This window comes from Eleutherodactylus coqui, chromosome 4 (assembly GCF_035609145.1).
Source record: "Eleutherodactylus coqui strain aEleCoq1 chromosome 4, aEleCoq1.hap1, whole genome shotgun sequence".
Taxonomy (NCBI): domain Eukaryota; kingdom Metazoa; phylum Chordata; class Amphibia; order Anura; family Eleutherodactylidae; genus Eleutherodactylus; species Eleutherodactylus coqui.
In genome coordinates this window covers 103,664,776-103,681,757 of record NC_089840.1, presented here as the reverse complement: position 1 = coordinate 103,681,757, position 16,982 = coordinate 103,664,776, and the positions used below count along the sequence as shown (strand labels likewise).

Sequence of the window (16,982 nt, the reverse complement as noted above, 5' to 3'; positions counted from 1 at the left end):
ACAATTCACATTAGATGACTTTACACACAACAGTTACTTTTGCAGAAATAAATTACTTCAGCATTTTCTCAGGGGCTTGATAGTGGGAACTACATTCATCCTCTGTGCATTTCCTTCCAGCTTTAATCCCTGGTGTTGTCTATCTCAGGCACTTAGTTTTCCTTTCTTGTGCAATGCTATTGTATGGCTGACTTAGATCTCCTTCTGCTCTCCTCCTTTCCCCCTTTCCTCTTCTGTCTTTATTAACAATTCTTGTTCTTTAGTACTCACACTTTTGATGTTCTCCTTCCCACCACACTGGCTTTCTCCTTGTTCCTCCCTGGCCGCTATCAAGCTGAAGCTTAGCTCTCTACTTGGAGGACTCACTAACTCCACCAACTCTCTCCTTTTGTACTGTTACACTAACCCAGCCTACCAAGGGTCTCCACCAATCACAAGCCCGCTGCATCTGGTTAACCACTCCCCTGACTGTTGCCAGGTAACCTGTACTCATAAGGGGCTGGAGAATAATACCAGAACACAATTCAATGGAGAAATATGAACAATAACAACATAACCTTTCACACATACCATACATTACATTAAACCTGGTCACCGCTGATGTCATCAGGAAGTGGAGCCTTCTTTCTTTCCACGCAGGGGCCTCTTCTACTGTGAGTGCTTAAAAATCCTGGTGCTCACAGCGCCTCTGATACTCCCCCTCCCTTATCCTGCCTGGCCACATCATAGACACAGGACATGGCTCCATCCTATTGGCGGGAATGCCCCCTACAGCAACCTCTGTTGCCACAGTGGAGTGTAGAAGGGCAGGCATGCTCTTCAACCTCCTTATACTGTATATGTGCTCTGGGCCCTTACACACAATTCACCTGCATCAGGTAAGAAGATTTGGAGGAGTTGCACATACGGATGCAGTAAAGATTACCTTGAGGCTGCATTCACACTGGGGAGTTCAGTTGCAATAAAAAAACGCACCAAAAAGTGCACTTGCAAAAAGTTTTTTGCAACATTTTACTACAAACATAGTGAAAACACACATTTTCACAAATGCACTTTTTGGTGTGGTTTTTATTGCAACCGAACTGCCTCGTGTGAATGGAGCCTTGGGTGTTAATTTTTAGCGAAAAGTCTTATCTTAAGCCATAAAAAATATATTGTTCTGTTATTTTAAAGCAATCAAAAGGGCAAAACACCCAGAAGTACAGAAAATTATCCAATTATTAGAGATGAGCGAGTATACTCGGCGCAGGTGACCCGTGAGTTGCGGCGGGGAGCAGGGGGGAGAAAGGGAGAGAGAGATCTCCCCTTCGTTCCTCCCTGCTCTCCCCCACCGCTGCTCCCTGCCCCCCGCCGCCCCACAAATCTTTAGAGACGAGCGGGGAGATACTCGGCTAAGGTACTACTCGCTCGAGTAATGTGCCTTAGCGAGTATACTCGCTCATCTCTACTAATTATTCAATCTCAAGTTAAACTCTGCTGCATCTTTAACCAATCAGATTCCAGCTCTCAATTTTTAGGTAGTATGAAAAATGGAAGCAGGGTTTTGACTGTATGCCATTGTTTCTCAGTACCCTCAGCAGGTCAGGTTTTCAGGATTTCCTTAGTAATGCACTGATGATATAATTATGGTCAATGCCAGAAATTGTCCCAGGAGTTCTTCTATAGGATAACTGTTGGGGGGGGGGGGGGGGGTCTGTAGAGGACTAGAGTTGAGAAACCCTGCTATAGACAACTTCTCAAACTTTCCCTTGCACTAGTTGTGATAAACCTCCCTGTTCCTGATATGTATTTCACAGTACTGACGTCTGCATGTAGCTATACATTAGGAGCACAGATGTAGCAAGCGTTACCTTGACATCTAACGTGATATGATAACTCAGCTAAATGCACTATAATTGACTTATCACGATGTGCCAGTCATGTTAACAATTGCTAGATCTGTACATTACCGGGAAAGGAAATACAAGGTGCAGTGCAGATACCAGATACTAATTTGCTGCTAGATACTAGATTACATCTCTATATGCTACGTAGTAACAATATATATGTGCGTATTGCTACAAATATTCTCGCTGATCTCAGCTCTTATATTCATATATGAAACCCAAGCGTTGTCATCTGATCACTGAGTCGTCATGTTACGTCTGACACTAATCCCAGATTAGAAGGGGACTATTTGCATTTAGGGGACGTTTGTATCTGTCCGTGCATTCTAATGACATCAATTATGTATGCAGCGAAGCATTTAGTAACAAAGAGGCTTTATCCTCATCCTCGAACAAAGGGCCTTCAGCTTCCCATATGGCAGCATTGGTGCGGAGATATCAGCTGCTTGCAGAACTGCGGTACTAGTATCATTATTAGAGAGACAGTCACTTACCTGCAACATCACTCACCCAAGGCCCATAGAAGAGCACAGCATCCTTCCTGTAGGTACTGAAGCTGCGGACGCAATGATGTCAGATAGAGGAAGCAGAAATCATGTGACTTAAATCTCCTTTTCAGAAGCGAACCAGCCTCCATCCATCAAGGGTGGATTTAAAGGGACAATGACCTCATTCTCGTCAATAAGGGCACTTGTTTATGTGCTTCTTAGTAAAGCCGCACTTGAAGTAAAATACCAGCCGGGCTTTGCATATCAACAGCAGATTAGCAGCTTAACGTCTTTGGACTAGAAGAACTTAATTCAGAAACCGAACCAGAATACGGCTTGGTGTGCGTTCTTGTCCTAAGAGTATTGATTCACAATATAATGGTATTTTCTAATATTCTTGACTTATATTCTGAAGTTATCACATCCTTGTGACTTCTGTACTATTATATCTTCTCTTATAATGTTTCATCTTGCAGCGAGCGGCTTAACGAGCTTCAGCGCCGTCTGGGATTTTGGTCGCGGCATTGTGATTTTACGTCACATAATCTGTACATCTGAGAGTATGGAAGCAAAAAAGAGCGTTTGTATATTAACTCTTTAGCGACCGCAATACACTTTTTTACCGACCTCATTAATAGTTTTTAAGGCCCCCTTCGCAAAGGCGTTCAAAATTTGCACACACAATAAGCAGAGAATAGAACCCATTGATTTAAATGAGTTCGTCCACATGCAGGTATTTTGGTTGCGCTGAAAAAACCACAGCATGCTCTATTTTCCTACACTCTTGTGCAGCAAAAGTCCCCATAGAAGTCAATGGGGATGCGCAAATGCGTGTGCAATATGCTAGGAGATGTGTGAAACATTGTGTAATCATGCAGGAAGAAGAACACATCTGGAATTCATTAGACTAGTTAGCCATTTCAATTTGTGCGGGTTTTTTTGGAGTGTGCAAATAAACATGCCTGTAGATGCAAAAAGTACAGTAAAATACACCGATATGCGTGCAAAAAAGCTTCATTAAGGGCTCCTCCATGCCGGCGAATGCGATTTTTGGACTGTGAATCACGGCCCGATATCGCACTTGTTACAGTGTGAAAGCCCCGTCGATGTAAGGCATTTCATGATGAACGGAATTCCCGTCATGGCTGACACAGCTGCAGCAGAGGATCGCCATCTTCTCCCATTGCTTTCAATACGGCTGCCCCCCATCCCCACCCGTTGAAAACAATGGGCGATCTTGCAAAAAGAAAAGACATGCTGTGATTTGTTTCCTGCATAGCATTGTGGTGCCATGTAGGAAAGCAAATCTCACACAAGTTTCTCGCCAGTGTGAAAGCAACTTCAGGCTGGTTTCACACGGCAAAGAAAATCATGCGATTTTTGCATGTTGCGGGAGTTTGTAAAAAAGCAGATTAGGAAACCAATGATTGTCAATGGTTTCCTTCCCATCTGCGATGTTTTCACTCATGTGATGTTAGGAGAACAAAAAAAATCGCAGCATGGTTTATCTTTCTGCGATGTGCAATTTCTTAACTCCCATGTTTCCCTATGATGGCTTCCTTTTATCACATTGTAACGCAACAAACTTGGGTTGTGGTGCGATTTTAGTCCTATTGACTTTTGCAATAAAAAAAATTGTGCGTTTTTATCACGGGCGGCAGTGATGTGATGCGGGGTTATTCTAAAAAAAAAAAAAAAAGCATCAAAAATCGTGGGAACAAGGACAAGATTTTCAGGTGACAAAATCGCGATCGCCTTTGTGGAACTAGCCTTAGTGCGCAAATAATGCTGGGCTAAGGTGTACGCAAATGCACATGTGCTTATATGAAGGGGGCCTAAATCTGCACATACATCTTTTTAAGGCAATGGCTTGGCTGACTATTGACAGCCAGGTTCCTGCTCTAACAGCCAGGAACAGAGAAACCTCAGATCCTGGCAGTTTAACCCCTTACATGCCACAGTCAATAGCAACTGCAGTATGTAAGCAGATGACAGGGTGATGGGGCCCTTTCTGAAAACTCTCAAGATTTATCTTCCTGAATCTGCAGTTTTCAGAATGATCCCACATGTGTCCTTAGTGTTTAGGACTCGAACACAGACCTCAGACATGAAGGAGCACCTGAGGATTTCAGAGTCTCCTATGTTTCCAGACATTCCAAGCACCATTTCAGGCATCTTCATACGGCCGATCTGACACACATTTTTCTTTTGCATGGGTTCTGCCTCTTAACCCTTTGCAATCCAATTTTGGATTCAGGGTTTCCTAGAAGGCTTTTTTCTTTCTGCCATTTTACAATGGCGCCTTCTGCTGGTTAAAGCCAGTACTGCAGTATGTGACATGCCGGAGAGGCCCCCGACAACAGATCGGCCAGTAATATACAGTAAGAATACCCTGCCGGACGTCTTCTGACATCGGAGCTGTACAGGCTTCAATCAGAATGTTGGAAGATGTCAGACAGAGGATTGGAAAGGGTTAAACCACAGAAGACATCCGTGGGTAAGGCGCATATTTCTTCCGGAGATTCGCACACATATTTAGCCCTGTCATTGGGCAAAATCTGTGTGCAGAATTTCCAACACAATTCTGGATCTGCACATAATAGCATTGGAAATTCTATGCACAGATTTTGCCTATTAACAGAGTTAAATCTAGCTGCGAATCTATGGCAAAATATGCACAAAAATATGCAGCTTTGCCATAAGGCCTCTTTCACACGAACATCATTTTAACATAGAATTCAATGAATGGCTGAGCACTGCCTGTGATTGGCTGAGCGCTCAGCCATTTAGATGCAGCCCTTTCAGGAGGTGGGGATTTTAACCCCTTCGCGCTCCAGGGCGTAAGTTTATGTCCTGGCAGCGGGGTACTTCTCGCAACAGGGCGTAAACTTACGTCCAAGAGATAGCGCAAGATCATAAGCGATCTCTCACTATCTGGCAGCGGGATCCGGCTGTCAGTGATAGCCGCCCTCCCACTGTAACAGCGGAGGTGCATCGGAGGTGCATCGGAGATGCGCCCCCGCTGTTAACCCTTTCCCTGCCGTGATGTTTGTAGATCGCAGCATGGGAAGGGTTCACAGAGGGAGCTGTCAGGCTCTCGCGATATAATCACAGAGAGCCCGGCTGGTTGCCATGGCAACAGGACGCCAGATGCCGGCGTTCTGTATTGCCAGTGACTGTGATCGCTGTAATAAGCGATAAGGCATTGCAGGAGAGAAGTCCTGCAATGCCTTATCACAGCGATCATAGATGCTATGGTGTAAGTCCCCCAGAGGGACACAAATGGTGTAAAAAAAGATCAAATAATGTACCAAAAATAAAAATGTAAAAAAAAGTAGAGAAAAAACAATTTTCAGGTGCTTTTTCTCATATTAGCATAAAAAATGCCACATATTTGGTATCGTCACATCCGTAATGACATGTACAACAAGTAGCACATGCTTTTTTTGTGCACAACAAAAAGCGTAAAAAACACGCTAATTTTTAGAATTTTGCCTCCCAAAAAATGCAATAAAAGTGATCAAAAAAGTCTTATGTAACCCAAAATGGTACCAATAAAAACTACAGCTAATCTTGCAAAAAATAAGCCCTCATAGAGCTCCGTACATAGAAAAATAAAGACGTTACAGGACTTTGAATGCAGTGATTTAGGGGAAAAAAAGATTTCCAAAAAATGGGTTTTTAATTGTAGAAAAGTGAAAAAACCTAAAAAAAAATAAGAATTTTGGTATCGTTGTAATCGTATTGGCCCGCAGAAAAAATTGATTGTGTAAATTATGCTGCATGATTGACACTGTAAAAACAAAACCCCAAAAATTTATGGCAGAATTGATGCGTTTTCTCTCCCTGTAATCATAAAAAAAATAATAAAAGTTTTACAATATAGTCAATGTACCCAAAAATGGCACCATCAAAAACTACAGTTCGCCACGCAAAAAACAAGCCCTCATACGGCCAGGTCGACCGAAAAATAAAAAAAGTTATGACTTTTGAAAAATGGAGATGAAAATTCTCCAAAAATCGTTGCGTCTTTAAGCCCAAAACAGGCCATGTCCTTAAGGGGTTAAATCCCTGCCTGCTGAAAGAGCTTCAGTACAGTGCCGGTGTGCCAAGTGGCTAGACGCACTGAGGCCCAGCAGCGGCTGAAAGGTCAGTGTGTGTATATATATATATTTTTATTTATTTATTTTATATATATTTTTATATTTTTACACAGGCTCGGCATGATTTTCAGGGAAGGGCTATTCACAGTAAATGGAGACGGTAGGAGCTGCCCCCGCCTCCATGCTGGCCGCGCTCTGAGTGATGCCAGCAATCCTGTGCTGTGACACAGGTGCAAGCTTCACTGGGACGCACAATTGGGCATCGTTTACCTGACAGCTCGTCCCGTGTAAATGGGGCTTAAGGTAACTTAAGATGTGGTAAAATAACTTATATATAATGTAAGGTAACATAAGATAAAATAATATATGGGCATATGAGAAAAGGTAAAATGTGGTAACGTAAGTTAGGCCTTGTTGGTATTATTGTATCTTGTCACCACCAAGAAGCTAGGGGTTTGACAGGGCTTGGATGCAGGAACGCCCCTGTCACACCCCTAGCTCCTGATTGGTGACTTTTCAAAGGTACTTGAAGGTCCTAGCTGCTGTGTATGTACTGGTTTTTGCTGCCGAGGAGGGTTAGGGTAAGGGGTTAGTTTTGTTATTACCGTAGATGTAAATGCAGAAGCCTTTACACCTAATAATCTAAGGCTAATAGTAAAAGTAACCCCTTACACTAACCCTCCTGGGCAGGAAAAATGCTGCAGCGGCGCTCCATTTACTCCTCCACCACTGCATGAGCCGTCGCCCCCACCACCCATTGCATCAAGCAGCCCACGGGCGGTCAGCAGCGCTGAGAAGTGCGCACCGCCGGGTCTGTGCGCTGCCTTCTCCAGCAGTGCATGAGGTGCCGCAGTGGTGTTCAGCAGCGCTCACATGGACCGCCGGGTCTGTACGCAGCCTTCACACTCCCCCCCCAACTGCATCAGACAGGCCAGTGCCGCTATCCTCCGCTCCCATCTGCCCACCACCGGGTCGCTGGCCTGCTTTCTCCACCACAGCATGTGGAGACGGACTGCCGACAGTGGCCCAGGAGGTCTCCTACTACTGCCGCCGGGGACCCTCATAGCGCAGTCGGTAAAGGGGACCGCAAGTGCCACACTACTGGGCCCGGAGACACTAACAGCGGGGCTGCTAAGGGGACATTGTAAGGGGAGATGGCCATCCACAGTGACGGCAGCGGTACTGGCAGGGCGCCGTTGGCAACAGTCACAGCGGTAGTGCAGATGGCATCGGAACATCACAACCGGACACCGCAGTAGTGAATGTCAGGACCTGTGAGCCTGAGGAATGGGGCAGCCAATCATGAACAGGGGGCATCACCGGTGTGTCAAACCTCCACAATCTTGTCTCCACCACTACTTCCTGGTGGTGACAAGATACAATAATACTGGCCTCGTTCACACAAGCATTGTTTTGCACGCGCATATGTCCGTGCAAAACAGCGCTGCGTGAATGTGCAAAAAAAGCGCGTGGAAAGCAATGGAATGCCGGCAACCCCTTCAGTGATTTCCAGGGAAGGGATTTAAATATAAGCCTCGACATTGGCAGAGAGGTGAGTAAAATATATATATATATATTTTTTTATTTTTTTTTTACACATGCTAGGGATGATTTTCAGGGAAGGTCTTATATTTAAAGCCCTTCCCCGAAATCAACTGTAGGGGTTGCCTGCATCCCATTGCTTTCAATGGGGCCGCCTGCAGCAGCTGCGGCCCCATTGAAAGCAATGGCAGAAGACTGCGTTTCTTTGCCACAGAGTTTACTGCAGGATCACAGGCTTTTCGACAGCTGAAATAGTATAAGGCAAGATAAAAGGTGAGGTCATACAAGATAAGATTATTAAAGGTAACAAACAATAAAGATATTGTAAGGAAATATAGGATGTTATAAGGTTTAACATGTAAGACAATGTAAGATAAGTTGTGTGTGTATATAAATCAAAGTAGTAACGATGACCTATCCATCTGTGTGTGAGTGAATAGTGAGTGACTTTGTGAGTGACTTACATGCTCCTTCCCTGATCACAAGATGATGACATCATCAAAGGTCCTTCATCCCTAGTGAGGGAGTTGCATGATCAGCCCCGAACACATGACGGTGACATCATCACAGGTCCTGTACGCACACGGCTGCTGTCCGGCTAGATGTTCCTTAGTATTCCATAGCAACTGAGGCCACAGGGAGTTTGTAGTCCACCCGTAATCTGCACAAGGATGCAGGACCTTTGATGACATCACCATCATGTGGTCAGGGGCAGAGCATGTAAGTCATTCACTCGGGATGAGCGTCACCGTCATGTGATCAGGGGTGGACCATGATCTTCATCTTCAGTGCTGTGCTGATTCTGATTCCTATTGCATGTGATGAAATATGTAGCAGTGCTGTGTGTGTGACGTGCATGTAGCAGAGCTGTATGATGCATTGTGCCACCAGAAACACTGGTACAATAATTTCCTCATAATTACTAGTGTATATATATATATATATATATATATATATATATATATATATATATACACTACCGTTCAAAAGTTTGGGGTCACCCAAACAATTTTGTGTTTTCCATGAAAAGTCACACTTATTCACCACCATGCGTTGTGAAATGAATAGAAAATAGAGTCAAGACATTGACAAGGTTAGAAATAATGATTTGTATTTGAAATAACATTGTTTTTACATCAAACTTTGCTTTCGTCAAAGAATCCTCCTTTTGCAGCAATTACAGCATTGCACACCTTTGACATTCTAGCTGTTAATTTGTTGAGGTAAGCTTGTGAAATTGCACCCCACGCTTCTAGAAGCATCTCCCACAAGTTGGATTGGTTGGATGGGCACTTCTGGCGTACTATACGGTCAAGCTGCTCCCACAACAGCTCAATGGGGTTCAGATCTGGTGACTGCGCTGGCCACTCCATTACCGATAGAATACCAGCTGCCTGCTTCTGCTGTAAATAGTTCTTGCACAATTTGGAGGTGTGTTTAGGGTCATTGTCCTGTTGTAGGATGAAATTGGTTCCAATCAAGCGCTGTCCACTGGGTATGGCATGGCGTTGCAAAATGGAGTGATAGCCTTCCTTATTCAGAATCCCTTTTACCCTGTACAAATCTTCCACCTTACCAGCACCAAAGCAACCCCAGACCATCACATTACCTCCACCATGCTTAACAGATGGCGTCAGGCATTCTTCCAGCATCTTTTCATTTGTTCTGCGTCTCACAAACGTTCTTCTTTGTGATCCAAACACCTTAAACTTGGATTCATCCGTCCACAACACTTTTTTCCAGTCTTCCTCTGTCCAATGTCTGTGTTCTTTTGCCCATCTTAATCTTTTTCTTTTATTGGCCAGTCTCAGTTATGGCTTTTTCTTTGCCACTCTGCCCTGAAGCCCAAAATCCCGCAGCCGCCTCTTCACTGTAGATGTTGACACTGGTGTTTTGCGGGTACTATTTAATGAAGATGCCAGTTGGGTACCTGTGAGGCGTCTGTTTCTCAAACTAGAGACTCTAATGTGCTTATCTTCTTGCTTAGTTGTGCAACGCGGCCTCCCACTTCTTTTTCTACTCTGGTTAGAGCCTGTTTGTGCTGTCCTCTGAAGGGAGTAGTACACACCGTTGTAGGAAATCTTCAATTTCTTAGCAATTTCTCGCATGGAATAGCCTTCATTTCTAAGAACAAGAATAGACTGTCGAGTTTCAGATGAAAGTTCTCTTTTTCTGGCAATTTTGAGTGTTTAATTGACCCCACAAATGTGATGCTCCAGAAACTCAATCTGCTCACAGGAAGGTCAGTTTTGTAGCTTCTGTAACGAGCTAGACTGTTTTCAGATGTGTGAACATGATTGCACAAGGGTTTTCTAATCATCAATTAGCCTTCTGAGCCAATGAGCAAACACATTGTACCATTAAAACACTGGAGTGATAGTTGCTGGAAATGGGCCTCTATTCACCTTTGTAGATATTGCACAAAAAACCAGGCATTTGCAGCTAGAATAGTCATTTACCACATTAGCAATGTATAGAGTGCATTTGTTTAAAGTTAGGACTAGTTTAAAGTTATCTTCATTGAAAAGTACAGTGCTTTTCCTTCAAAAATAAGGACATTTCAATGTGACCCCAAACTTTTGAACGGTAGTGTATATATATATATATATATATATATATATATATATGAAATAAACATGTGACTGTATTATGTAGTAAATACAAATGTTTGACCCTCTGGCCTTCCAGGGCCTGCCTATTCAGATGGTTCCCTACACTAACAGTATTTTTATAATAGGAGATCTCAAGTGTAATTGGTCGGCTTTATAGGGATTCTCCCATTATATGTAGATAGCATTTAAAAAGATGAAAAATAAGTGACCACTTCATGCGCTCTAATCGTCTTATATCCTCTTTTTATGTCCTCTTATATCCGGTCCATGGTTACTTTTATTGATGGTTCAGCTTTCTATCGCTTGTATGATTTACCACAATATTTCTTTTGTGCTTTTGTGTATAAATATGTGACTCTTCAGATTTTGTTTGAGACCTCACCAGACGGAGATCTTAGTAAGTCTAGAAAGCTTGCTGCTTGTCACCATCTTTTTGTTAACCATTAAAAGTTTATCCAGTACAGAGGACTCTCACATTTTGTGTTCTTCGGTTGTTAATAGGTCTGAATGTTGCCCTTACTTGAACTGAAGGCATTAATGGTTGTAGCAGTTTCAGAGCAAGAAAGCAAAGGATAAAAAGAGAGAATGCTTCTTACATGTTTCAAGCCTGAACACCTCGGCTCTAAGGGCTCAGTCACACGGGCCCATCAGCGCCCGTGTTACTGCAGCCAGCAGACGGACGTACCTGAAGACGGCCGTCTCTCTGCAGTGTCGGGAGGAAAAACATGTGACCGGCTCCATTGCCGGTCATGTGTTCTATGATCAGCGCTGGAGAGAGACGGCCATCTTCAGGTACGGCTGTCTTCTAACTGTCAGTCACATGGGCGCATCGGCGCCGGTGTACGGGTGCCAATGCGCCCGTGTGACTGAGCCCTAAGGCTGCTTTTAGACGTGCTGATTCACTGGCTCGTTTGCTCTTGTTCAGCCCTTTTAGACAGGCAGACACATTGCTAGCTCGTTCAAACAAGCAGCATTCAGTCTTTCATAAATGCTGTATAAGCGAATGTGAAAGACTGAAAGAGCGCTGTTTAACCCCTTAAGGACCAGGCTGTTTTGTACCTTAAGGACCAGACACTTTTAAGGGATTTTACCAATGTGGCGGTTTTACTGCTCCATTTTTTTTCCTTTAGCTACCAAAATTATTTTTGCTGCGGTTTTTTTCCCGTGACATATAGGACTATTTTTTTAATATCTTCTTCACTGACTTTTTTTTTCCATTTTTTAGTTTTATTGGGGGTAAAATGCTAAAAAAAAATCATTTTTTTTTAACATTTATAGTTTTTTTTTAAATTATTTTTATATTTACACTAAAAAAAGTATGGAAATAGGTTCCTCTATTTGTTTCGGACGTTTTGATATATAGTATGTATGGTTTTTTTTTACAGGACACATACGGCGACGGTTTTTGTTGGCGTCTGCTTTGTGTTATTTTCTTTCTTTTGTATGTATTGTTGTTTTATTCTGTTATTTTGTTTTACTTGTGTATGTAATTATGTTTTTTACTATCTATGTCCCCCATGACGTCATATAAGACCTCTGGGGGACATTCACATTTTTTTTTTCTTTATTTGAATCTTTCCCACTGTAGCTAGGGCGTCCATAGGAGCCCTAGTTATAGGGGAAAGCAACCCCTGTGGTGACATTAGTCACCTGCAGAGCTGCCAGGGTCTAGTCTGATCCTCCAGCTCTGCAGTAGCAGGGAATCCCGGGAGGTCACATGACCCCCCGAGGCTCCCGTAGTGAAAGTACATGTTACTTTCACTTACCCCATACAGTGCTCATTGAGCACTATATATTGGGGAAGCAGAAGGCAGGAAGGGTTAAAAACCCCTCCTGCCTTCTGCTCCGGGTTATCAGCTGTCACTAACAGCTGATAACCCATTCCTGCCTCTGACTGATTGCAGAGCCAGGAGACTTAAAGCACCGCCGTAATTTTACTATCGGCGGTGCTCTAAGCCCAGGACCAGCCGCCGTATATATACAGTGGCTGGTCCTAAATGGGTTAAACTGAACGATAAGTGAACGAGCCAATGATTATTTTTATTCCTACATAAAATGAATGAAGAGCAAAAAGGGAATGATTCCCGTTTGTCATTCAATCACTGGCTCACGTTTAGACTGAACAATTCAGTCACTTTCGCTTATTTGAACGATTTCTTGAACAATAATGGTTGCATTTAAAAGCACCTTCACTCATAGTGCCATTTGTTGTTGCAGTTTCAGAGCCTTAGCAGATTCCTTGAGCTTGCAGCTGAGGAGTCACAAAAGATCCTGAGGCTCTTCTACAGTTACATAAAGCAGCACTTCTGGGCATTGACAGCATCAGTCTTGGCCAGCTGCCCTACATCAGTAACACAGGACCTAGTGAGGTCATATATCCTCCCTAATTTGTAGGACATGAACATGAGGGGGACTAATTGTTTTGATGGCTTCCAGGGACCACTTAGTGGTTACAAATGTATCCAGCGTGCACCTTTTATGAGGCGTTATCCTAAAGCTTCCATCTAAATAGCACATGTTCACATGTTAGGTCCCCACCAGGTAGAGATTTGCATTCTATTGCCTTTAGGCTAGGACTACGCAAACCTCTGTACTATGATTTTACTGCAAAGTCTCACTCACATGGCCTGTATGTAACTTATCGGATAATTGGGCCTTTTAACCTCTGTATCCCTTTTTTTTATTTTTCCATCCCCCATTAAAAAAAAATCAGACCTTTATATGCCCAGACACATAAGTTCATGAGTGATTGTTTTTTTGGGGGGAAATTGTATTTTTCAGGATTGGAAAACAATGCAATTGTGCCATGGGGACCCCCATAACATTATTTTTCTCTTGATGCAGCTGGGTGAGGGCTAGTTTTTTGCGAGGTGACCTGTAGTTCTTATTGCAACCAGTTTGAGCTACAAAGGATACACTTTTGATTGCTTGTTGTTCAAATTTTTTTGTGGAGGCCAAAAAAACTGTGTAATTCTGGTATTGCATATTTTTTTCTGGTGTTTTTTTCTGTAGGATTAATAATGTCATTTTTTTTAAATAAACTGGACTTTTATGGAAACAACAATAGCAATTTTTAATAAAAAAAAAAAATTAAATTCCTTACTGAGCACTAGAGATGAGCGAGCATACTCGCTAAGGACAATTACTCGAGCGAGTATTGTCCTTAGCGAGTATCTCCCTGCTCGGAAGAAAAGATTCGGGTGCCGGCGCGGGTGAGCGGTGAGTTGCGGGAGGGAGCAGGTCGGAGAGGGGGGAAGAGAGAGATTTCCCCTCCGTTCCCGCCTGCCGCCGGCACCCGATTCAAATGAGCGTATGCATATTTGCGCATTGGGCGTTGCATATTTGCGCATGCAACTGATTTAACTGCATCTTTTGTGCACGTGCAAAAAAACAAGCACTGATGCCCTCAGTCATTGAAATAGCCAATTAGTTTATTGAGTTCAATGTGTATACACTCCCTGCGCAAATGCACAGGAAAATAAAGCATACTGCGTAGTTTTTTGTGAGACTGAATTGCGCATGCCAAATGCATGCATGTAAACAAACCCATTGAACTCAATGGGCTCTATTTTCTGCGTATTGCATTCTGCGAATCCGGCCTTACTCCTCGGTTGCCAGGAGGAGTAATAGAGGAACAGCACATATAGAGACATACACTGTATATATATATGAAAAGTAAAAACAAGAGTTCTGAAAAATGCAATGCCATCTTTAATCAGTATTAAAAACCTTGCAGTGATAATATTTCAATACAGAACAGAGATGGTGTAAAAGAGTAAGATACATAATGAAAGAAGAAGTAAAAAGGAAAAAAAGTAACAAAAAGCTACTAAAAGGTGATAGTTTGCAAATAGTATTTTCATTTCAGGTCACAGAAAGAAAGCGAGTTCACCCATTCAATTCAGCTGTACGACAAAACACTTGGAGGCATAAATTCAGTCTAAACATCTTAAAAACAGGTATTTTCCCTCAAGGAAAATAAGGCCCTATAAATAAATTACAATACAGCGAATTGCCTGAACTTGCTTTATTTCTGCTCTCCAGCCTTTTATTAAAGTCACATAAAACAGCATCAAAACTGTACACATTTCGTCCGAACGGAGTAGTTGATCTATAAAATAAGTTGCCTTCAAGGATGTCAGTGTTACAGCAAGGAAAAACCAAGCCTCGCTGCGGTCATATTATAAAATATATAATTATAGATATTTATATATGAATATAGGTTTGTCTTTTTTTTATTTTTTACAAAATATTGAATAACTTTGAAAACATAATATTAAACTTCACTGGTTTAATAACTTCATGAAGATACGAACAGAAGGGTCAATATTTCTTGTACTGGGAAACACATCATACATCATCAGCTGGAAGAGGAGGTATGTTTATTCTTGGTCTTGTGAAGAATGCCATCTTCTCCCTGTAGACAACACACAGGAATAGTTCAATGGGATTATGGGAAAATCAAATGTCTAGAAGATAAATATATTATAACATTCAAGAATACGTGAAGCATTTTCCTCTGAGTTGGATCAGGATTAGAGATGAGCGAGCGTACTCGGAAAAGCACTACTCGCTCGAGTAATTGGCTTTATCCGAGTATCGCTGTGCTCGGGTCTGAAGATTCGGGTGCCGGCACGGAGCGGGGAGCTGCAGGAGAGAGCGGGGAGGAACAGAGGGGAGATCTTTCTCTCCCTCTCTCCCGCCCGCTCTCCCCTGCTCCCCGCTGCGACTCACCTGTCATCCGCAGCGGCACCCGAATCTTCAGGGACGAGCACAGCGATACTCGGATAAAGCAAATTACTCGAGCGAGTAGTGCTTTTCCGAGTATGCTCGCTCATCTCTAATCAGGATACAAACTTCTAGTCTGTTTTTAAGCATAGGTTCATATGTAGCAAATTTGTTGCAGAAGTTTCTGTAAGTGGAAATTAGTTCTGTCTATCTGAATCAGATTGTTTCTATGCTTGGATTTCTGCAGCCCCATTTAGATGACATATGGAGCACTTGCAAAAAGGCAAATCTGTCAAGTGTGAATATATCCCGAGACAATGTTCACGCAATTGAAATTTACAGCAGAAATCAGTGTGTTTAACATATTTACACATAAAGATAATTGTTCAAAAGATTGTTTTGCATAAACTGCTAATTGACACTAATGTCAATTAGCAGCTTATCACCTTCATTTTCATGTAAATGAGCCTCCATGAGCTGAATGCAGAGAACAGCAGGTGGTCTGTTTTCTGCATACAGCCCCTTTGTTCTGCCAGGGGCTGCCTTGGACTCTCTGCTGAATACAATGTAATCAGCAGCTCCCATGGAGAACACAGCACCATGGACAGCAAACACAGCATACAGTCTGTTTTATTGTCTCCGGTTGAATGATGGATTTTATGCTCACTGAAAAGTAAAAGATGGGAGCATTTACACACAACAATTATCGCTCAAACGGTGGCTTTTGAACAAATTTTAAGCGATAATCATTTAGTGTAAATGGGCCCTTACAGATTTAGTCCAATTCAATGGGACAAATCCACCTAGGGATCTCCTTACATGGATTCTGAATTAAGAAGGGATTTCCCTTTTTTCCACAATGCAGATTTAAAATCCCATATATGGGACACCGATTTGTGCAGATTTTGCAGTGGATCTGATGTCAAAATTGGCATACCACGTCAAATTTGTGGTGAAATCCGCCATGTGGACATAGCCTAAAGGTCCTACCTCAAAATCTAGATTTCATTCAGGATATTCCTAAATTCATTCAGTTTCTAACATGGTGGGGCTTTTACTCAGCTACTATGCGACACTGTGTGGTGGAAGGACATATACTATATGCACAAAAGTATTTGGACACTGCCTGTTTTTCAGAAAAAGTGCTTTATTATTCTATTTAGTAATGTATCGGCTCTCCTCTTGCTTGTATTACAGCTGCAACACTTTCCACAAGTTCTCTGTAAGTCTGGGCAGGAATAGCTCACCATTCCTCGTGCAAGGCTGTGAGAAGAGATTGTTGTGAAGATGGGCGTGGGTGGCAGTGTCGTACCCATCACTCCAATTCGTCCCACAAGTGCTCAATCGGATGAATGAAGTTATTACAAAATGAACAGCTTTTTATGTTACCCATGCCCTTCCCAGCATGCCGTTCGGCAAACTCAGTATTTGCATATTTGCCGATTTTCTGCAGTGTCCAAATACTTTTTGTCCTTATAGTGTATAGCCATTTTTCACCACTGCGAAAGATAAGCAGGAGAACATATAGTTCTTTGTTAACCCCACTGCTTCCTTGGACACTTAAACTGGTATTTCTATCTAAGAGTTCCATGGCATAGCTGCAGAATATGCCATGAACGTTTG

General features: G+C 42.6%; 2 protein-coding genes across 3 annotated transcripts in view; both read right to left on the bottom strand.

Moving 5' to 3' along the window:
- CLCN4 (chloride voltage-gated channel 4) overlaps positions 1 to 2,443 on the bottom strand; it is a 54,237-nt gene extending 51,794 nt beyond the window's left edge. For both annotated transcript variants that reach the window (XM_066599930.1, XM_066599931.1), the window contains exon 1: positions 2,381 to 2,443. The gene's annotated coding sequence lies outside the window, so the exon portion shown is untranslated. The remainder of the gene's footprint in view (positions 1 to 2,380) is intronic.
- Positions 2,444 to 14,319: 11,876 nt separating this feature from the next.
- WWC3 (WWC family member 3) overlaps positions 14,320 to 16,982 on the bottom strand; it is a 152,574-nt gene continuing 149,911 nt past the window's right edge. The window contains exon 23 of the mRNA XM_066599932.1: positions 14,320 to 15,048. Coding sequence (XP_066456029.1) covers positions 14,982 to 15,048 — 67 coding nt within the window. The 3' untranslated portion in view covers positions 14,320 to 14,981. The remainder of the gene's footprint in view (positions 15,049 to 16,982) is intronic.